General features: G+C 39.3%; 1 protein-coding gene across 1 annotated transcript; it reads right to left on the reverse strand.

Annotated features, from left to right (window-relative positions):
• Positions 1-728: 728 nt before the first annotated feature.
• Positions 729-3,229, reverse strand: LOC149189396 (exocyst complex component EXO70A1-like). Its single transcript, XM_089413201.1, has one exon. The coding sequence runs from the start codon at positions 2,997-2,999 to the stop codon at positions 1,038-1,040; it is 1,962 nt and encodes a 653-aa protein (XP_089269327.1). The 5' UTR covers positions 3,000-3,229; the 3' UTR covers positions 729-1,037.
• Positions 3,230-23,886: the final 20,657 nt, after the last annotated feature.

A 23,886-nucleotide genomic window follows, 5' to 3' on the forward strand; every position in this document is an offset into this window, starting at 1 on the left:
ATTGAATTAACTAGTAGCTCACAGGTGAGCAAGGTGCACCTGGAGACTGCATAAACTGGAGGGTACACTCCCATGTTCAATTAATCAAAGATGAGACAATAAATACATCTCAAAAGAATAAGGAGATGAGAACAAATTCCTACACCCTAGGAACTAATCCTAACAAGTTACGTTACAACCATGTAACCATTTCTCCATTAATACAATATAATATTAATTATTTTCAATTACTAAAACCTCTATTCTCTAACCAAATTATCTAGAATACAAGTAAGAAGATAAGCAATCACATTATAGAACACAAACTAGTAACATATTAAACTCTTTCAAATATGTAATACCGGAATAGATAGGGAAAAAAGGGAAAAATATATGTAATTCAAGAAAATACACGCAAGATAACTCGTGAGACTCAAGAAAATCTTAACAGACTTTAAACGGCAATAATTTCCCCTGAGACTCAAAATTGAGCATAAAAATCTTGATAAGCAAAATGAGCTCATGTCAAAAATGGATTTAGAATTGCGCAAAAAAATAAATTACTTGATTATCCAACCAACCTAATGACATATGAGGCTAAGATATGTTTCATGTGTTTCTCTGCAATTTAAACAAAGCACGACCTCTATCCTCTAGCCAAATTATCTAGAGTGCAGACAAGAAGCTAAGCAATCACATTATAGAACACAAACAACTGGGAATATATTAAACTCTTTCAAATAGTTGAGTGTGAACATTGGTTATAAAACTTCCAATCAAAACATGAATAGATAAGAAAGAAAGAGAGAAATATGTAATTCAAGAAAATACACGCAAGATAACTCCTGCACATAGTTTTCTTGGGAATATAGGCACACGGAAGATTGACGTGAAGAAGATCCATTTTGTACAATGTCACATGACAATTAATCACAATCATCGATCTTTCACAAGCTTGAAAAGAATGCTTCCATTTAGACCGAGGTTTTCTCTGACTCGAATACGACATCTGTAATTCAAAAGTTATCTTCCTATAATGATCTTTCGATACACATTAATTAATACTCTTCTTTCCCTGATCTGGACAAGGAAGTGCTTATGGATGATGGATTGCTGGGAAAGAGATCCAAGAGATGCGTTTCCAGGTCTTCAGGAGTGTACTTCATATGCATCTGAGAGTGCCTTCCACTTTCGAAATACTTTCTGAATCTGCCCAAGAAGGACCGATAAGCCGGTATCATCTTCTCTGCGATTGAAATCTTCAGTTCCTGCTGTAACTGCAAATCCGGGACCGTCCAACCAGAATGTTTCCTGAGTTCCTCCTCAACTACAAAATTGAAACACTTCAATCTATCCTCCAAGGCCTGCCGTGATACTCCACTGGAACAATCCCCACTGGCGTGAATCCCATCCTCCCTCAAACAATTGAGGGCTTTTGTCCATGCCGCTCTCTCGTAATATTCCGCGTATTCCCTCACCTTGCACTGATTCTTCCTCAACCAGCCATACCCTAACAGGCCCAAAAGCTTCGAACCCTTGACCTTCTTGACAATGTAATGAAGATTGTTCATGAGAAACAGGTATGACAGGGGAACATCGTGGTAGAGGTTAGATTTCACATCTAACTTACATTGCAAACTAATGATAATCCATCTGAGTCTCACAGAGAGAGCAGAGGCAACGCTACCCAATTCATCATCATGCCCGCCCAGGTCCCCAGACAGGTCTACCAGGTCATCAGGCATGTCCTTGGAGATACCAATGGGTGCACTGGCCATTATGTTCAGGAGTGTCTCCTTGTAATCAGACAAAAAACTCAGATAATTCGTAACATACCCGGTAAGCGGATGAATGGTGCCTCCGGGTGCCGGGGTCTTTGAATTCCTTGCCTGGATTGCATTCTCGAAGTCTGTCAAAATCCCCCATGCCGATTCCCCGAGCCGAACGAGGATCGTAGACGCTTGCGTCCTCACGCTCGCACACGATTCCTGGCAATAAACGGTGTCGATGTCGGGCATTAGGTCCCAAAGAGTCTCATACATGTCGAGCACCGTGAAAAGCCTTTCGCTGGACCTTTTGCTCATGGCCGCGGATTCCCCAAACGCTAGAAGCTTTGTCGTCGGCCCCTTGACGACCTCGGCGAAACAGAAGTCGCTGACGTTGTTAAGCCCAGCAAATATCTCGTCACAGAGACGTTTCTCGCTGGCGAACAGAATCCGCACCGCAATGTTCACGACGCGTATCCAGTTCTTGATCTTGATGTCGAGAATTCCCCACTCCATCTTCTGCACGTCGCTCGTACTCAGCCACTCGACGCCGATTCTGTTGAGACACCCTTCGATTACAGATTTTCTGGTTTGCCCGTAGATTCGTACGCACTCACATCCATACCCTCCGGCAATCATACGTTTCGCTATGCTGCGGAGGTCCAGCACGGCTTCAACTGACATCATGTCGATTTCGCAAATCTCGTCGGCGTTCGAGTTCCGACTCTGACTGCGGCCGCTGCTGCAGTCGTTTTCGTCTGTCAACCCCTCGTCCGAAGAAGCGTGGCTCGACCTGGCGTCCTCAGGCTCTATTCTTGGCTCGACGTTAGCCAACAGAATTCCATGAAACTCCTTCTCAAGGCGGGCCATCGACATTTCCGTGAGGCGCTGCGCGCGCACCAGCATGGCAGAGCTGCTGTGCGCGACGACGAGACGTTCCATGAGAGCGCGTAGACCGTCCACAGCGTCGAGATACTCGTTGGCTTCTTTTGGGCTCCTCTGGAACAGCATGGAGTTTAACGAGTTGGAGTCCCAGAATGAGATTAGTCGACCGGCAGAAGCCAAATTCGCCTCCAAATCGGCCGATTTCTCTTTGGGGTTGCTAGAATTTTGATGGCCCGTGGGCGAAAGTCTGTGGTCAGAGGTGAGGATGGTGAGTGTGCCTCTCGTCGCGTCCTCGGAGCAGCCCAAACATTTGTCCATATTATGTGCAGTGGCAACCATGCTGTCTTCTTCTACTTCTTGTATCTCCATTGACGTATATACAATGAATATATAATATCAACAGATTGCCCGGGATGCTTCGAGTAATCCCGAAACTTGAATAGTCGAGCTATGGTTTCAAAATAACAATCCTACGTCCGAATGCCAGAATGACTTACGGGGCCTCAACCTCCAAATCCTCGTGAGACAGGAGAAAACGAAGCGATGAGACCTAGTGGAAATTTGAGGTGGGTGCTGTATTTGAAGGATTCCATGGATGATAATTATGTAAACCTATGGATGGCTGGACTTGGTCTGATTTAAAACTCTGGTTTGCGTGAGAAAGTGGTACTCCGTACCCAATCAGATGGTGGTGTGTACTTAAGTCGATGAGTCGGTATAGACATTAATTGTAGTCCATGCTTCTTACGCCACCACTGAGCCTGCACAGGTGAAACAAAGGTGTAGGGTCCGGAGGCAGACGTAGCCTATACTAATAAGTTAACTTCCAGTTTGATTTTTTGGCATGTGGCAGGAGATCAACTTCCATACTTGAGACTTTTGGACCTTGATAAATATTTGTTCGCTGTCAATTAGGATCATTATTCCGTATCCTCCACCTAACCTTAAATGGTCAGATCAGCAACTTCATTATTTGTGAACATGGGCCAGAGAGGCGCAACTTGGTAACTTGTGGCTGTGATATTCATGAAGATGGATTAAAGGGAGCCAGATGGTGTGAATATGGATTATAGGGAACCTGATGGTGTTGCTCACGGGACGTTGATTTCAGAATGAATTGTCGCCATTCAGAAACGATTTTCCAAATTTGTGATAGGGATGGTAAACCGAAAAAAATCGAATGAAATCATGTCATTGGGTTTGTCAATAATACATCATTGTCTTATATGTAATACATCCTTGTGTTTGTCAATGACTTTTGCCACCGTATTTTGAGTCATGTGCACATTGTTTTGCAATACATATTCACCGTTGCCAATTTGGAATTTAATTTTGTAACTTGCAAGTGAAGTTCATTATAACTCGGATATTGTGATTTGTTTCAAAGTATAAGTTTTAACCAAGTTAAGTACATTATAACTCGGATATTGTGATTTGTTTCAAAGTATAAGTTAAAGATGTTTAAAAGGATTTTTTATATTTTTAAAATAAATTTGACAAAATTTCTGATATTTCGCTACAGACAGGTTCAAATGTCAATTTAAAGCCTACGTTTCTTTATATGTGTACAGTTTGAATATTTAAGAATCCCTCTCAAAATCTGTCGGTTTTTTTTGGACTTTTTTTATCTCCTAATTTCAATGATAATTAAGTTTTTCCTAACAGTTTTGGATATTTGGTTTCCTTTTTTCTTTGGATTTTTTCATCTCCTAGTTTTAATGATAATTAAGTTTTTCCTAACAATTTTGGATATTTGGTTTCCTTCTCTATTAAGCAGTGACATATATGATTGATTTTTTACATTATTTGTCATTTAGAGAATTTCAAATCTATGTTTATCTAAAGGTATTCTAAATTTTAATGTTTTACTTTGAAATGTCAAAGGGATTAGGTATTATAATATCTTAAGATATACAGGAATATGGTTTTTAAAATAGTATCTTTAATAATAATTCTAACATAGTAAAATGCCTATACATACCTATTACCTATGAAAATAAATTTGGCAACATTATACTTATAAATACTTGGATGAAAATCACAATATCGATAGTCCTCGGATCAAAATGCAAAACACATATATGGATCACTTTTTTTCTAGGTACCCACAATTAGGCACAATTGGACATCCATTTATGTATCCACAATCAAGGACATATATCTGTATTCCATTTCTTCATCTAAAAGAGCAAATATACCACGTCGCTTATGCTTAGTGACACAAACATGACAAAACCCATAGTGGGTCCTCATTCTCACAAAACTCTTTATTTATCAAAATGTTTTGCGGAATTATTGAAAGCACTTAAGTGAATACCATATTTAACCACTTGAAGACATTGCCATGCACTTGCGGTGAAATTATGATCGTCTATTCCAGAATGCCAAAAGTTTAAAGTGCACTATTAAAAGCATGGCCTTGAAATTGACTCCTTCCCTGAACGAGGAATCAACAAAAAGAAGCAACACTCTTTTCAAGACTCAAACTCGATAAGCTAAAATGAAATCATACCTACTTTTATGTCTACTGCAACAAAATCAATAGGAAATTTTGAAAGAAATTTATTCAAAAGTGCATTCCTCTCTTCCCTACTAATGTAGAAATGACACCAATAATTCTGTCATTGAAGCTTGGTAGACTCCCATCATACCCTAGTGCCAATACTCATCAACCCAAGAAATTACACCTTAGATCATGTCTTTAAGTTGTCTATGCTTACCAAACCACCTAAAATCATGTCTTTAAGTTGTCTATGCTTACCAAACCAGCGAAGTCATGTTTTGACTTGGATGGGTCAATACCAACCCGACCATCTAAACCAATCAATAGACGATTTCAAACTTGTCTCAGACCAAGTTTTAAACCACTAAATATTGAAGTTCTTCAGACACCACAACAACAACTATACCACAATTTAATTATATTAGAATTGCAAGGAATAAATGCATCAAATAAACAACAACAATGTAAGGTGACCTACAAACATAATTAACCAACTTCACTCAAAAAACTTAGTGAGGAAAAATATTGAAGAGTTCAACTTGGCTCAAGAAAAAATCAGGTAGTACAAAAATATGAAAATATACACAAGATTTGTTCTTTTATGAAAGCTGAAAAAAAGAACAAAAAGGGCTAAATGGATGAACGAATCAAACTATGACCTATAAGTACTTTCCAGGTCCAAGTGTGACATGCGAATACTCAGGCAAAATACATCTTGGGGATTTTAACTCACTAGCACAAACAATTCAACATACAAATTGTAATGAACTACTAATCTAATGTCAACCGCATCTTGGTGATTTTGACTCACTAGTAGAAATAGTTCAACATACAAATTGTAGTGAACCACTAACCTATTTTTGGGAAAATCTAACTTTATGACACTTACTAGTGCATTGCATGCATAAATTCTCTTGCATCATCATTTTATATAAAGGTCCTTTCATTTAACATAGAGAATGATTCTCTATACTGCATGCTTGACAATTGGGAAGACTATACTACAAAGTCTAGATATAGGCCATAAGGGCTCTAATGACAATTGATTTGACCTATCCTCAAATCAAAGCCATCATAACCAAGTAGTGATAAATATAGGTGCATGAACCTGAAAAAGGAGAAATTTGATAAGTTTTACAGAATAACTAAAACAAAAAAATAAACATCTTAGTATTAGAAAAAAAATAAACTAAGCCTCAACTCTCACAATAATAACACTGATAGTGCCATTCTTTTCTCAATAATTATACTTACAATTCTCTTAGGTTCAAAACTATTTTCCTCTTATATTATTTCTTGATAGGAAAATACTCCACACCATATGAATAGACTAGTGGACTTTGCATCTCTTCAATAGAGTTGGTCATTTTTGGTATCCAATTTTATAATATCTATTGCTCTAGCTTTTATATTACAAGTCGAACATGAAAAATAAGGTATGTAGCCGCAAACTCTCTATAATGGAGAGATGGAATATGATATTATAGATCAAGATTGTTTGATAGCAGTGAGGAGGCACTTAGCCTGTGAGGAGCTATCATGGTTTTCGTAGAGTTTCCATTGCATAAGAGTTTTATTTATTGTAGTGTTAGAATATCAATGCCTACCAAAATGGCATGCCTAATGTTCTATGAGACAACTCTTTCCCAATCGACCTAGTTTTGGATTCCAATTTTACAATAGTAGCTTTTTCTACTGGTTCTGTATTGCTTCAAATATGAAAAACAAGGTAAATAGTTCATGGTATCGAAACCAACTCCTTCCATGAATGAGGAATCAACATAAAGAAAGAACTCCCTTTTCAGTAATGTAAAACTCAAACTCGAAAAACATAATTGAAAACATGCCTACTTTTATGTCGATTGCAACAAAATCCTAGAGACATATAAATTTTTGAATGTAGATTATTCAAAAGTACATTTTCCTCTTCTCCTCTGTTGGAGAATCGACATTGATGGTTCTCAAATTGAAGTTAGGATAATCCCTTCATACCCTAGTTCCAAGACTCAGCAACCCAAGGAATTGGACCTAAAATTATGCATTTAAGTTGTTTGTGCTTACCAAACCAGTTGAGCCATGTTTTGACTGGGCTGGTTCAATACCAAATCGACCCTTCAAACCAAGCAACATACAGATTCAAACATGTCTAGGACAAATTTAAAAAACACTAGATGTGGGCATGCTTCAAAAAGCCAACAACAACTATACCATAATTTAATTTTATTGGGCTTGCAAGGAAGAAATGCATCACATAAGCAACACAACATAAGGTGACCTTCAAGTGTAGTTACCCAACTCCACTCAGTGAAAAACTTAGTGAGGCAAGGAATATAAGAGTTCAACTTGGCTCTAGAAAAACTCAAGTTGTACAAAAATATAAAAATATACACAAATTTTGTTCTTTTATAAAACCTGAAAAATAAGTAGAAAGGGCTCAATGGATGAGTGAATGAAGCTTGTCGACCTATGAATGACTTGCAAGTACTTTCCATGTACTCACATGTCAATCACATATTGAAAATTTTGATTCAATAGCAGAGATGGTTCAACATACAAATTGTAATGAGCAACTAATTTGTTCTTTGGAAAATTGATTACTACAACACACTGCGAATACATCAACATACAAAATGAGTGGAGAGGCCTAAACTATGTTTCATATAATAGATTATTGATTAAATCCTTCTTTACCAATACCTATCCTTATTTTAGGAACCCCTCCACTCATAAAAAACATATCCTTTGGAAGGGATCAGAGTGTCAGGTCCATATTGCATGTTATGGCACTAGCAAGAAACATTTTGTCTTTTCTTTAACAGATGGCACTTACCAATAAGACTTTTATATTGAATTCCTTATGGCGTTTTGTCGTGTCCTTTTTCCAAGTGGTAAAAGAATCCCACGTTATTCACCCATGGTATTAGAGTAACCCATGGTATTTGATGGCCCAGAGTATTTACCCATGGTAATTAATTGGATAACCCATGGTAATCATATAACCTATGGTAATCACCTATGTTATTTTGATAGTCCATGACTATAAAAAGATATGAGAGCTCACTCCTTACGTATGCATTTTTGGATTATTGCCTTGTTATTGAGTTGAGCTCTTCGAGCTTGTCTTGGTGAGAGAGTGTATGAAAGAGAGTCAGTTTCAATGGTGGGAGATTCACCCTAGTTGATAAAGTGAATGGTTGATACCATATACTATAGTGACTCAAAAAGGAGGGATCAAATCACATTTTTTGTTATTGAGAACATATGCTCTAGCCACTCGAAAAGGAGTGATCAAATCAGATCTTCAACTAGGGCTTAAAGTGATCATGAGGAGAGGTCAATCAGATCTCTCACAAGTGCATGATGCTTGGAGAAGCAAGATTTAGGAGGCTAAGTTCAGTGTTTGTTGCATTCATATTTGGAGGCCATAGCATCAGCTTATTATCCAGCCAAGCATGCCATGTAGTAGGGGTTATTTGTAGGTCTTTTCTAGGTTTTGAAACTAAAGCATTGGCATTAATACTCCATTTTAATAAAAATAAGGCTGAATTTTTATTGTTATTTCTTGTGTTTATTTTTTAGTGGGGTTTAATATGTAATTGTAGTTAAATAGTTTGATGGAATGTCCCTGTAGTAGAGCTTCCCTTTATTGTGAAACAAAGCCTTTGAATACATATCTCCTGCCAAGTGTTCATGAAAATGTATGAGAGAATTCTAGCAAATTATTGGCATATTTTTAAGACAAGACATTGCAATGGTATTAAAGGTGGGAACATTACAGTACTAAGGATGAATAATCTTGGGGCCAGGTCAAGCACCACTAGGAGACCAAGTCCTCTCGATGAAATAAAAATTTATTTTGGGTCGAGCTACTCCAAGAGGCCAAATTAATTGAAGCAATTTTGATAACATCCCTAATGAATCTCTAGCTCAAATCAAACACCTCAAACAACAATGGATTGTGAATGTGCACAATCCAAAAGATATTTTAGATTCTAGGTGAATAATCGACGATATCAAATGTTGCTTAAATCCACTGTAAAAAAAAAAAATGGGGGTGTGATTCCATGCAGTGGCATATTCGACCATATGCACAGGTTCGTAAAGAAGTTGTTTGAATTTAAATTTTATATTTTTTTGAGAGATTTAAGTACATGGGTTTTGAATGCCCTCTTGTTGCGGGTTTCTAGGCTTTGTTTGTATTAAGTTTTGGGATTTTTTTACTGGGGCTTGATTAGGATTCACTTAACCATGCCCCGAATTTCATTTCTATATTCGCGTGACTCAAACTCCAAGAAAAATAGAAAACCATAAAAAACTATGAAGTATCAGATATATGCATAACAAAAATAAAAAACATGTACAAAATAAATATTGTGAAAATAATAACAAGTATAGTTAGCCATGCTTGTTACAGGTCAATTTGGGCACATCAACCCTGACTTCCAGATCCGTATTATTAGGGTTCATCAATCCCTAATTCAGTTGTTTTCATTCCCTAATGAGGTCAACCTACTTCATGCTTGCTTCCCAAGAGTTTCCATGACACCATTCATCCAAAAAGTGTCCCTAAGGAGATCAACGTAGGGAGCCTTCTATCAGGCTGCAATGCATTGTAGGAACTACATTGTCTGGGTGTTATGCATCACACCTAGCCTTTGTTTCACCTGCGCTGAGTGAGATTCATCGAATTTTTGAAATGAATCCATTGTATTCCTCATCTAATGGATGCTTCTTGAAGTTTCCAGATGGATTGAGCTCGCTTTTGGATGAGGAAGAGGATGAATGAACCTTAATCCATTATCCCTTCCTCCATGGAACCACTTCCAAATTTTTGCAAAGCATTCATGAGGGCCATTAATGGCTTAACCTCCTCCATTCAGCTATAAATTGACCAAGCATTCAAAGGCTGGCTAGGGTTGGAATTTCTTGAGCTAAGGAAATGCTATTTGAATGAGATTATTAAGAGTATTGTAATGATGTCGAATTGTTGCTTCATGGAGAGAGAAGGGTTTGAAGCTAGAGGGATGACACTGAATCGAGCATGCATCTACATGGGTTGTAATCTTTCCTTCTATCAATAAATAATTCTAAGCTTTTTCCATTCATGTGTTTATATGATGTATATCGTATTCTTGATTCTATGATATGTTTAGTTAACAGATTGTCATTATTGTATGCTTTGATGGGTTTCTGTCTCAGCTTGTGTGCAGGTACTTTCCAAGCGAGTTAAGTACAGAAAGGAGTGGTGAAATCGGTCAAAGGAGAGAGGGATCGAGCGAAAGTTACAGGTTGGTACCTTTGTTCTTCTTTCTCTTATCTGTTAACTATAGGAAAAGCGACGAATTACTTTGTCTGTTGTTTCTAGACTAGCTACTAGGTCTAGAGGGTTAGTCGTTTGGAGAAACACTAAATTTTCCCAAAACAAAATGGTGACTCCGCTGGGGACCGATCCTATCCCTTATAGTAGCTTATAAATCTCTTAAAACACTTTGACATACTGTACCTTCTGTTATTCATCGAATTCAAGTCCAATTCACTGAAAGTTGAGTCAATTTTGAGCATAAAATTGCCTTCAGTAATCATCGCACTTCTGTGACTGACACAGTGCGATGCAGTGCACTTCCCGCATAGATCCAGTGCGATGCATCACACTGTCTCTAACTGCTGCCTGCGATGATCCCTTTAGGGTCAGTTTTCCCATCTAGGAACTGCAAATTTTTGTCAATTTTCATCAGTTTGAATTGCTTATTGAATATCAATGATGTCTTATCTCTGAAAACAGTCTTTTCATCTCCTTAGCCAGCCAGCCCTACTTTGATTGGATTGATTAATGTTTCTTTAATGTTTTCTTTGTCATTATCAGTCTATAGTCAAAGTTAGAATATAGTTGATCGATTGTTTTGTCGAAAGAAAAGTGTCGTAAAATCGTCATTTTCTTCGAAAAAATGAAGTGTCGTATACTATTCCTTCATAGATAATCGATTGATTCACTTGTGCATTTGATTTGTATTTTCATTTAAAGTGTCAAAAATATTCATTTCTTTAAAATCGAAAGTGTCGTACAATCTTCCTTTCCCTTTTAAAAGAAATTGTCACAAATCGTCATTGTTTATGAAAAAAGATCTGAATCATTTGTGCATTAGTTTTTCTTATTGCATCATTCACATTAAGAGAAACTGAAAAGAAATACATGCAATTTGCATTTTGAAGTTTTTGAATGCTTGAAAGGAATGGTTTAGGGAATTGCATCTAGTTTGTGCTCTTTGTTGATTGATCAAAAAGTACTTGTATGCTCTATCCCTCATAGCTAGGATTTTCATTGTTGAAAACAAATGGAAAGAGTGCTTCTCATTCTAGTTGCATTCTTAGGAATTTCAGAAAACATCTCGTGGTGAACCCTCAAAGGCAAATTTTAAGCAAGATCAACCTAAAATTTACATCAATTAATCTAATAACGCATTGGAACTTAACGAAAACATCTAGAGGTCTAGGCTAGAGACGTGTTTCGGTGTCTTTAAACCTAGTGGCTAGCATTTTCATTGAGGTTGGGTGATTCCTCGTCTCTGATTCGATAAGTGCTAGCACAGACTTGTGCTCCCTATACCGTCGAGTATATGGTGGGAGACCCCAATAGGTTTAAATCCTTTATCCCTAGGAAGCCGAGTCTGCCACCTTACCGATCGCAACGCACCGAACACAGCATTCGGGAAGACTGACTGCCGTAAGTAAAGTCCTTGCTCATTTCTCTTTCATTTATCACCAAGGTGTATATTGCAGTTTTGCATTTGTCTGGTAAACCCTTTTGTCAAAAATCTCCAAAGTAGTCACTTTTGTTCCTTTTCGACTCTTTAAAAGTAAAAGGATCATCTGAGCACTTGTCCCTTCAGGCTCATTAAACATCGAAGGCGACTAGAGTCATATTTTTCTTTTTCTCGACTCTTAAAAAATGAAAAAACAAAGTTATGTTCTAATCTCGTAAAAATTAATTGACCGCGGATAACATCCTCCACACTTGCCCGTTAGTTGATCTTAGGTTGAAACATATGGCGACAAATCCGGAGTCCGCCAATCAAGGAATTCCTTTTGATGGGAATCCTAGTTCTTTTCCTCCATTTGGAAATATTGGTGCTCCATATATGGCTACATTGTCCCTTCCGGGATTTACCATTGGCTTGCTAGTATGGTTATTTTCAACCTCCTTGGTTCAAAATGCCGTGATTTCTCCGCAATCGAGTACACCTCCAACTGGACAAAATCAACCTCCAGTTGATCCTAAATTTTACCCTTTGCCTTCTTCCTCGGTTGTTTCTTCCTCCCCTTCTTCCTCTTCGCCTAGTGAAAGTATTGGTACTAGTAACCAGGTGGCTAAGAAGAGGAAGAAAGGGAAGAAGAAGAAGATAAAGCAAATTCAGCAAAGGGGCAACCGAGCAACATCTGATGAGAAATCGTACATCAAGCCTCACAAAGTTCGATATCCATGCAAACTTTGTGTGAGAGACCATCTTCTTCAAAATTTTCTGGATATTCCTCAGATCTTAGAAGAATGGTCTTCCTGTTCACATCATCCTGTGTCATCAACTTCTGGAGATCATGTTGGTGACACACCATCAACTAGTGGCAGTAAAGATCATGGAAAGAAGGGAAAAGTCAAGTTTCCTTGTAGGTTATGTGAAGGGAATCATCCCATTCACCTTTGTCCCTATCTAGATGAAGCTAAGAAAGTGTTGGATAACCGTCCTACTTCACCGCAGAGACTCCCATTTGGTTACAGGAAACTATCCCTTAATTCTTCACTAGTTGATGAATTGACTGACTCAAATCAATCGTCGGTCAAACCCACTCTCTCTGAAAGTGAAGCCTCTGAGTCCTTACCCGACCCAAATCAACAGGTCGAGGTAACAGTTGGCCTGATTTCACCTTCAGCTAATCATACCTTTTCCGAAGAGAGTGAAAATGATACCACTCAAGTTATTTTTGTTTCTTCAGATTCAAATGAACTGGGGGTCAGTCCTCCTGTTCCATCAAGACAAGAGGAAAATCCTCCTGCTCTCGTAACTCAAGGGGTTAATTCTCTCGTTCTTACGGTACCCCCTCCAAGTAGTCTAGTCACTTCCTTTGATTGGAATCGACTAGTGGGATTCCGCCTTCCTTCCTATGTGCCTTTCCAGATCATAGTATAGGTTTGTAATATGATTGTATCTGGCACTATTATAGATGAAGGTGCATCAGTGAGTATCCTTTCCTCAACTGCTTGGCAAGCGCTTGGTTTGCCACCGCTTGTGCCTATTACACAGAATCTGTTGGGTTTTAACAGAGGAACCAGTCAACCATTAGGGATCCTCCCTCAGTTACCTATTACTTTGGGAGGAAAAATCATTTATCTGAACGTGATGGTAGTCCCAAGCCCATTAGATTATAATTTACTTCTTGGGTGCGACTATGTTTATGGCATGGGAGCTATTGTTTCAACACTCTTTCGAGTGATTTGTTTCCCACATGAAGGCAAAATTGTCACCGTTGACCAACTTTCATTTCCCGGTCCAAATATGGCTCCCAGTCAACCATCTTCCCTAAATGGTCCTTTTGTACCAATGGTATCATCCCTGCCACGGGTTAATTATGTGGCAACCTGTTCCATACCTACATCAACTGACGATCAATTCAATGATGTTGTACATCATGTACTGGGGGCATTGGAACCAGATCTCTCCTTCATGACCTCTTATGAGTTGTGATTGAATCCGAGGATAGTTCGTTGTCTTGTGTCAACCTCGTTAAAAAATGAAACAAGGAGTCCGAGGATAGTTTGTTGTCTTGTGTCAACCTCGTTAAAAAATGAAACAAGGAGTCCAAGGATAGTTCGTTGTCTTGTGTCAACCTCGTTAAAAAATGAAACAAGAAATATGAGGATAGTTCCTGGTCTTGTGTCAACCTCGTTAAAAAATGAAACAGAGGATATGAGGATAGTTCTTTTACTGTGTCAACCTCGTTAAAAAATGAAACAGGTCCATGAGGATAGTTCCTGGTCTTGTGTCAACCTCATTAAAAAATGAAACCAAGGAATTTGAGCATAGTTCCTTGTCTTGTGTCAAGCTCATTAAAAAATGAAACAAGGTCCCCTGGAGCAAAGTTCCAAGTCGAGTCTTTGATTAGATCTCGTAAAATCCCAGTCGAGTCTTTCACTTGATCTCGTAAAAGAACCTTCATTCCATCCACTTGATAGCCATGAGTAGTCTACTTAGGTGAATGTAATGAAGCTTGGGGGGCATGCACCTAGTGGTAAAATTAAGTTTCCCTGTAGGTTATGTGAAAGGAATCACCCCATTCACCTTTGTCTATCTGGATGAAGCCGAAAAGCTGTTGGATAACCATCTTGCTTCACCGCAGTGACTTCCATTTGGTTTCCGGAGACTCTCCCTTTCATCATGCTGGGGGCATGTAAACCAATCTCAAGCATAGTTTTTCGTTTTAAGCTTGTGTAAAAATGAAACTGAATCCAAGCATAGTTTTTCGTTTCAAGCTTATGTAAACATGAAACTAAATCCAAGCATAGTTCCCTATGGTTCAAGCTTGTCTAAAAATGAACCCATTTCCAGTTTAACCCTCGTGATTGCCATTCTATCAGCCTTTTTTGTCAGATGAGCCTTGGTTGTTTTCATCCCATCGCCACCATCCCTTTGGCCAATTATATGCTTTCACTTGGTTGTTTTACCATTTTTGAGGAACATTTGCAATGAGTGGTCTTATTAGCCAACCTCTTCACATAAATCAACATGTTTTGAGAAGTTCCAACATCACCAGAACCAGTTGCTACCCTAGACACCACTCGTTCCTCAAAATGGAGTCCTCTTTAAGCTCTTTTCAGACTCTCTAAACATGAAAATATTGCCGAGCGCTTGTCGTTTCTAGCTCGTTAATGGATTAGAATCAATATCTACTCAATATAGTTTTACCCCTTCTTCGGGTTGAGATAGATTAATTACGAAAAAGGTACTCGTTGGTCAAACATGATCAATAGGTTCTCTCTTGTATTGTTTTATGCTTTTTCGAACTTGAGAGACAAATTTATGAAAAAGAACTTGTGGAGTTTCCTTTTAGTCCCTTTTTAGACTCTCTAAATGTGAAAAGGACCAAATTATATTTGTCATTAAACTCGTTAAAAACATTAAATAGCAACAAACTTGTCCATCTAGACAAGACCAAGTTTCACCTTCGCTAGACTTGTTAAAACATCAAGTAGTGATGGATTCACCCGAAGGGTGGAATTATACAACAAGCATATGTTATCCTCCTCAAGCTTGATAAAAATAAAGAGTTATTGGTCAGCAATGACTGGGGAAAATGGGAAAAAGCCGAGAACACTTTATGGTAGTAGGTTGCTCTTGAACATGGCACTTTCACCTCATCACCATGACTATGTGGGTTGGGTCATTCAGCTTGATGGTTTTCACACCGTTGGTCTATCATACCATCCATCACTTTGTTTTGGGTCAATGCTACCAATTCACTTCAGTGTCGTCGATATGTTCAAGAGAAGTCATTCAGTTCAAAACTTCATCATTTACAATACAATAAACCTTCATTTTCATGTTCGCCATTCCTGAACCTTGTGTCGTCAGTCGATGTTTCATCTCCAAAAATCATTTACCTCATTTCGTGTCATTGATGTGGGATACATCAAGGCCCTCCTGCAACGAGTCGCTTCTTGTCGACATCAGCACATCATCCAAGAAGTTGACTTAGAAACACCCCTTCAGTACCTTGAGGCTTGCATACATCAATGGCAGGTTTCTCGCTTTCGGTGATAGGTTGACATCAATGGCCTTCGACCGAAAGACTTCATATGGTGTTCGACATCAAATCATTTATTCACACCATGCGAAATGTACTGCAGTACCTTGAGGGTCATTATCATTATCGGTGATTCCTCTCGTGTCTGTTAACGACTTACATCATTGGCTGGTAATCAAACAATGTCTCTCCATGTTCGACTTCAAATCATCTATTCACATGGTTAGACTTGTACTTGAGCGAAATATTGGACAAGATTGAAGACCCTGGATCTAGTTTCATCCATCCGGGCTGCGATATATTTTCAGGAGTACTATATCAAATGTACAAATGGCCTTACATTCATGGTCATCCATTCATGGGTCTACATCTGTAGATGACTATATTTGTACATGTAATGAAAGTTTATAAAGCTGAGCATGGGTATGCCTTCCCTCAGCTAAAATTGTGAGAAAAAATCAAAGTATCATGATATTTGTATTGTAATTAATGCAGGTCACCTTCCACTTCGAAACCTTCTCTCCAAGTGGTAAAGCATCTCACTCGACATGTTTATTTTTGACTTCATGCTTTAGGGGGCAACTGTTACAGGTCAATTTGGGCACATCAACCCCGAATTCCATATCCATATTATTAGGTTTCAACAATCCCTAATTTAGTTGTTTTCATTCCCTAATGAGGTCAACCTACTTCATGCTTGCTTCCCAAGAGTTTCCATGACACCATTCATCCGAAAAGTGTCCCTAAGGAGATCAGCGTAGGGAGCCTTCTATCAGGCTGCAATGCATTGCAAGAATTACACTGTCTGGGTTCTATGCATCACACCTAGCCTTTGTTTCACTTGCACTGAGTGAGATTCATCGAATTTTTGAAATGAATCCATTGGATTCCTCATCCAATGGATGCTTCTGGAAGTTTCCAGATGGATTGAGCTCACTTTTGGATGAGGAAGAGGATGAATGAACCTTAATCCATTATCCCTTCCTCCATGGAACCACTTCCCAATTTTGGCAAAGCATTCATGAGGGCCATTAATGGCTTAACCTCCTCCATTCAACTATAAATTGACCAAGCATTCAAAGGCTAGCTAGGGTTGGAATTTATTGAGCTAAGGAAATGTTGTTTGAATGAGATTAGTAAGAGTATTGTAATGATGTCGAATTGTTGCTTCATGAGGAGAGAAGGGTTTGAAGCTGGAAGGATGACACTAAATCGAGCATGCATCTACATGGGTTGTAATCTTTCCTTCTATCAATAAAGAATTCTAATCTTTTTCCATTCATGTTTTTATATGATGTATATCGTATTCTTGATTCTATGATATGTTTAGTTAACAGATCGTCATTATTGTATGCTTTGATGGGTTTCTGTCTCGGCTTGTGTGCAATTAATTTCCAAGAGAGTTAAGTACGGAAAGGAGTGGCGAAATCGGTCAAAGGAGAGAGGGATCGAGCGAAAGTTACAGGTCGGTACCTTTGTTCTTCTTTCTCTTATCTGTTAACTATAGGAAAAGCGACGAATTACTTTGTCTGTTGTTTATAGACTAGCTACTAGGTCTAGAGGGTTAGTCGTTTGGATAAACACTAAATTTTCCCAAAACAATGCTACAATAAATGTTGACTCTATCTTAAAAAAAAGGGTACACTACAATTTTTTAAATTTTATTGGCATCCGAAACGATTTTCTTTTCTTAGTTAAAATCTTTCTATAGCCTAGAATTGTTTTATTATGGTTTCTCCATCCTTGTGCTCTGCCAAGTTTCCAAGAAATTCATATTGTCATAACAACCCCCCAAGTCCCCCTTGTTAGCCCATTGATAAACAAAAACTTAGATTCAACGATGCAAAATTTCATACATGTAGTTTTCAAGGCAAGAGTGCTTTAGAATGTATTTCACCTTATGCTAATCGTAGTTCATTTTTTCTTGACTTCGTTGGTTTGTTGTTATTTTGGAATCTCCATTCCATGGTTATTAATTGAATTTTGCTACAAGTTGCTTGTTACAATTACAACATTTGGCCATGCTCATTGTAGGTGTGTTTTGGTCATCTCGGTTTTAGCATTTGGGTAGCGATGGTGTCTATGGATTTCTATTTTTTGTTTTCCCTATCTAGATTGAAAATTTTGGTGGGACATTCCATCATGTGGATTAGCTTGAACAAAAAAAAATGTACATCTATTGTTAAAAACTGCATTCATTTCTAAACTCTTTTGAAGTACCTAAAGTGCCTAAACTTTTACACTACCATAGCTTTAATTTCTCCTAAAGCTTTCCCAAATCATATTGAGATTTGGTATCATGGGAGGTACTCCAAGCCCTAGGATTAAGGGTTTGGAGGTTGGAGCACCACAAATGGATATGTGGGATTAGAACCAAAGCATGTGGGATTTGCACCTAAGTTGGTGGGTGTGAAAGCATAAGGGGGTTAAGTGATTTGGCACATGGAGGTGTTAGAGGACCCTTAGAGGATAAAGGAGCAGCAAAAATCACTCAAATCAGAGGTCTAGAACATGAGATATTAATTTCTATGTGTTTCTGGTGGGTTTACTTAGCATTAGATGAGGTTGGCTAGGGTAAAGAGTTGCCCTCAAGACAATTCATTGAGCCAATGGATTAGTGTATAAATAGAAGGAGAGTTAGAGGCATAAAATTGCATCCAAAGATCATCAGAGCATAGAAATACATCATCAAAGGTAGTTTCAGCTCAAGAAGGACAAGGTTGAGCAGTTTTGGGATAGTTTGCAAGTATGTTTTGTGTGTTTTGGCAGGTCTGAGTGGGAGCAAAGGAAGGTCAAGTCCTCAAGGGACAAATTTGGGTTGATTTAAGTATTGTTTGGTGTGGTATTTATGTGTGGGAAGATCTCCAAAAGTAGTTGCAATCATGTACAACATTTGGATAGAAGGTCCAAAGCCCTATACCTGAGTTGGAAGATGGTTGAAAGGCCTAAACAGTGGTTGGAAGTTGACTTAGATACCAGCATATGGGAGCAGGAGCATAGGGAGAAAGACCACAGTATTTAGGAGGTTGTTGGAGCATTTTGGAAACCCTAACCAAAAGCAAAGACTGCAATAGATAAGCACCATCCCTAAGGTATGTATTGATTATGTGTTCAAGGGTGATTTGTTGCTAGAGGATAGGGTCTAGATTAGACTAGTTGTATTGAACACTCATGGACTGTTGGAGGGCAGCATGAGAGTGGACCAAGTTGGCCCTAAATGTAGCACCTTGAAGGATTAAGGTGGTTGCTAGATGAGGCGAAGATTGAAGAATCTTAAGGTCTAATTATCCAGAGGACTAGTATTGGATAACCCAAGTTCATTGTTGGAGAAGATATGTTTGATAGTGATAGGTGGAAACCCTCTTGTCCTATGTTTGTCTTCATTGGGGAAACGTAGGAAGACAATAGTGGGAAGAAGTCCCTAAGTAGCTGAGGAATAACAGTGGACAAGAAGACTCAAAGTGTTGTGGCCTTGAAGGACTAAGGAGCAATTAGTGAGTGTGAAGACCCTATGTGTTGGTTGTATATGGACTTATGATAACCTAGAGGGCAGATTGGAGAGTTGAGTTCAGTGGCCTAAAGGAGTTGGTGCATTGATAGAGGCCATGTTTCAGAACAGAAGCAAAGGACCCGAAGTGTGTTCAGGATACAACAAAGAAGTTGTGATTGAGCTCTACATCAACTAGATCGTTAGTGTATCATGTTCTTGTATTGTTGTACTAGTGGATGTATGAGGGTCATTATCCCTAGCACGACAGCCCTTGATTGTTGTAGTATTAGTATGATTTATATAATGAATTTGGGTTGTTGTATATGTTAGCACTGCTACAGGTTGTTGATGTTAGAGGAGAAAGAGTGAGCTCAGTCCTTGGTTTTGCTAAAAGGAGGCCTCTGCTGGTCATTCTCCACCTTCTCCATTCCCTCTTGCACTCTCCCTTCATCTCCATATCCTGCACCCTTTTGATTAAAACAAATATGTAAAACTCCACTTTTCTTAGGCCACGGGCACTTAAACCCCATAAGACTACCTCCACATGACCCCGTGCTTCCGTAACCCATTTTCGTCCTTTGATCGCAGTCGTTGATTGTCCCGATCAAAGGTCCCCCGCCCCAAATAACATGCTCGTCTATTTCCCGCTGTCTGATCACTTCTGCGATGATCGGACAGCAGTCGCTCCTCCCGCGCCTTCCAACCTCCCGCGCGATAACTTGCGATCAAAGTGGTTTTCGCTTGTCCCCGCCGCCATGTATCATGCGTTGACTCATATCGCTCACCCTTGTACAATTACCACTTTGTGCCCCAAGGCGGTGCGATAAATACCGCTCACTTCCAAATCCATCTTCCTCGCTCGTTAACCCCCGCGCATCTGCGTCGCCCGATGACCGTTGGATCTTTCCACCTCAGATCCAACGGCTCATGATCATCTTCCACCTCACCTTCCCGATAGTCCCTGCCAAGCTATATCCGCCGTCCATCTGCCCAATCCAACGGCCAGTTTCGCTCCTCCATTCAGTTCGTTCGCCCGCCATGAAGTCCACACTCCTTAACTACTTTTTGCATCCAAAGGATGAGCACAACTAGTTCCCGGTACCGTTTGTAGCAGATCCTCAACAACAACATTCAACAGGAAGGATGGCCAAGAAGGAAAAGGACAAGCCTCGAGCAGTTAAATGCATTTAGCAGTTATGAAATTTCATCCATACGACACTCCACCTACTCGAGAAGTACAACAGAGCACCCGAGAAGATCAAATTCATAGGCAAATTGCACCAGAGACTCCATCAGACAATTAAAGCGGTTGGTGGTCAATTATGACCCCTCCACGTCTAGAATAGCGGAACAACTTGTAATGAAACTCTTTATATACCCAGAAACAAGATGTAATCAGGGTTGATGGTTGTTGTTTTGATGTAAGGTTCAACTTCTGGAGACTGTAACTGCTTTGATACTTGCAGTGTGTCGTCTTCATTTTCAGCTAATACAAGCTTCTTTTGCTGTTGATTTCTCACTTTCCATTTCTATTCTGTTCTAGGCTGTGCTTGATATGCATTTTTTCTAAGCGCTTGATGTTTAGCATTAGAGGAGCTGTCATCCTACCTCTGTGTTATAATATTGTATGTATCAGTGAATGTGTTGATCAGGTTTCTTTTCACTTAGTGACAGAGAGCTGTCATCCTGTCTGTACACTAGGGAATTAGATTTGCAGACCTTTTTACTGGTTGCAACCGGCCATCACAGGGTCCTGTGCATCTGCTGGTGTGGTCAATGTTCTCCATATTCACCCAATCCTTAAGCTGTGAGTAATTGGTGGTCTAAAGCCTTGTAGTCTGGGGGTGTTCATGCATGTCTGGAGTCAAGAAAAGTAGAAGTGGTTATCTGGCTTGGACAAGCATCATTCCTTCCATTCATCCATTTCCAACATTAAGTTGAGTTTGTAATGTTCCCAAGCATCTCCGAGCTACAACCTAGGAGAGTTTCTTGGGGTGATAACATTGATTGGGGTCGTTGCCGGGGAGACGAGATTGAAGCTTAGCTTCCCTAGGAGAACGACACAGTTCCATGCTTTGATGATAGAAAAAGTTTGGACACATTTCTGGTTGTAATCATCTATCTGGCGACTCTACTGGAGAACCTACCTAGTGGCGACTCCACATTTCAGTTCTGGCTCAGTTTGTGAGACATACCTGGAGGAATCCTCAGAAATCACCAGCTTACCCAGTGCTTGACCCTGAGAAGATTGCTAAGCAGAAGAAAACATCACAGAAAGGAGCATCAGGATCAGGTAAGCCCAAGAAATCTTATGCATCTCTGAAAGATAAGGTTATAGTTGAGGATATACAGTTTGAAGATTTAGAGCCCAGCATTGTTAGTCAAGAAATTCTTTCAGAGATTAATAGAGCTCTTTGCTCAGTCAGTTCCCCTTTGGATCTCAGTCCAAAGAAAGCCTCCCATACAGTCCATCATATTCCCTTGTGTCTGTCATCTATTTCATTACTTCCTACCATTCAATCTGCTAGTATCCTTCCACCTAGCCCAACCATGGCAGGTCAGCAAGCTCCCACGAAGATGGAAAGAATCATAGCTGCTAGGTATGGACCCTTGGTCTTGCCTATTCCTTTGAATGCCATGCCTGCAGGAGAATATCAGAAATATATGCCCAAATTCACTGGTACAGAGGGAGTAACAACTGAAGAACACCTTGAGTCTTTTTATAGTTATGCTGATAACCTGGATATCAGTGAGGATGATGTGTGGATGAGAGTGTTTGTCCAGAGCCTTGATGGAGAGGCTAGAAAGTGGTTCATAGAATTGCCCCATAGGTCTATTACTGATATTGAAGCATTGGATGATGCATTCCTGAAGCAATGGGGAGATAGAAAAGATCTGCTCTATTACCATACTGAGTTTGGTAACCTAAAGAGGGAGAATGGGGAATCATTGCCTGATTTTAATAAAAGATTTAACTGTATGTATAGTAAGATACCAGCTGAAGTAAAGCCAACCCCCACCTCTGCCAAACTTGCCTATGCCAATTCTTTTGACTCTGATTTCTGCCTGCTTTTGAGAGAAAGAAGATGTGCCACTCTAGCTAATATGCAAGATGCAGCACTAGAGGTGGAATCAAATATTATGGCTGCAGAAAAGCTTAAAAGTCATGCTGATAGAAGGAGGCAGAGAGGTGAGGCTTCTTCTTCCTCTGCTTCATCTTCAGAACCCAAATTAGATAAAATGACTAAAATGATAGAGTCATTGGCTGCTGAGATATCTAAGCTGAAAGTTGAGCAGAGATCTGGGAAAACAAGATTTCAAAACACGTTTGCTCCAAGAAATCCAAATCCACTCAGAATAGTAAATGAGTAGCTGCAAATCATACAAAGGGGTAATGAAGCAAATGAAGAACAGAAATTTAAGGCTCCTTTCCAGAATGTAGTCTTGGAGGAGGATTAGTTTGAAGAAGAGGATGAAATTCGTTGCATGGAAGATAAAGGTAGTGCTACCTTTTTGACATTGGCTGCATACAAAGAATCATTACTACTAGACCAAACCAGTCAAGAGTGGGACAGAGAGGCTATTGTGCAGACTGGTGAATAGCAAAGATATAATCTGAGGTCAAAAACAAACAATGTCAAGGAGAACCCTGCCCAAAGAGCTACTGTCCAAATAGAGTCACAGAATATCAGACAGAAGAAGCCAGCAGCTGATCCAGTCATCCTCAAAGCACCAGCTCAAGAGGTAAGAGGTCTTGATAAGTCCCCTTCCCCTTTCAGTTTTGAGTCAGAAGTCCAGAAGTTAAAAATATTTGTGCCTTTGTTAGAACTTGTAAAGAGTGAAGTTTTTAGAAAGCCTATCCTTGAGGCTCTTGAGCTGAAAGCCACACAAACCTCCACCGACTATGTCAATTTGCAAGATGATAAACCTGCAGTTGTGCTTAGCCCAATGATTGAACCTGCTGATAATAATTCTCCATCATTTTATGTCTCCTTGACCATTCATGACAAAATCCTCCACAATTGCCTGCTAGACACAGGGGCCAGCCACAATTTGATGCCTAAAGCTGTCATGGAAGAGTTAGGCCTTGATATCACTAGACCATATCATGACTTATTCTCATTTGATTCAAGAAAGGTAAAATGCCTAGGATTAATCAAAGACCTGGCCATTACCCTAACTCAGCTGCCCATGAAGAGTATGATGATGGATATTGTGGTAGCAGATGTCCCTCCTAAGTTTGGCATGCTGCTGTCTAGAGGGTGGATTAAGAGACTAGGTGGGACATTACAGAATGACTTATCTTATGCCACTGTCCCAGTTTTTGGAGGAGAAAGTAGGAGATTGTACAGAGAAGCACAGCTAGCCTACATCATCAGTGATGAGAAGAATCCTTCCAATCATCCCATTTATGCTGTGGACACTGACTTTGGAGCTTGTATTCTCCAAATTGAAGAATCCCAGAAGGCCTC

Source organism: Pinus tabuliformis, chromosome 3_1 (genome assembly GCF_031772625.1).
Source record: "Pinus tabuliformis cultivar Carrire ecotype Pingquan chromosome 3_1, CPIR1, whole genome shotgun sequence".
NCBI lineage: Eukaryota > Viridiplantae > Streptophyta > Pinopsida > Pinales > Pinaceae > Pinus > Pinus tabuliformis.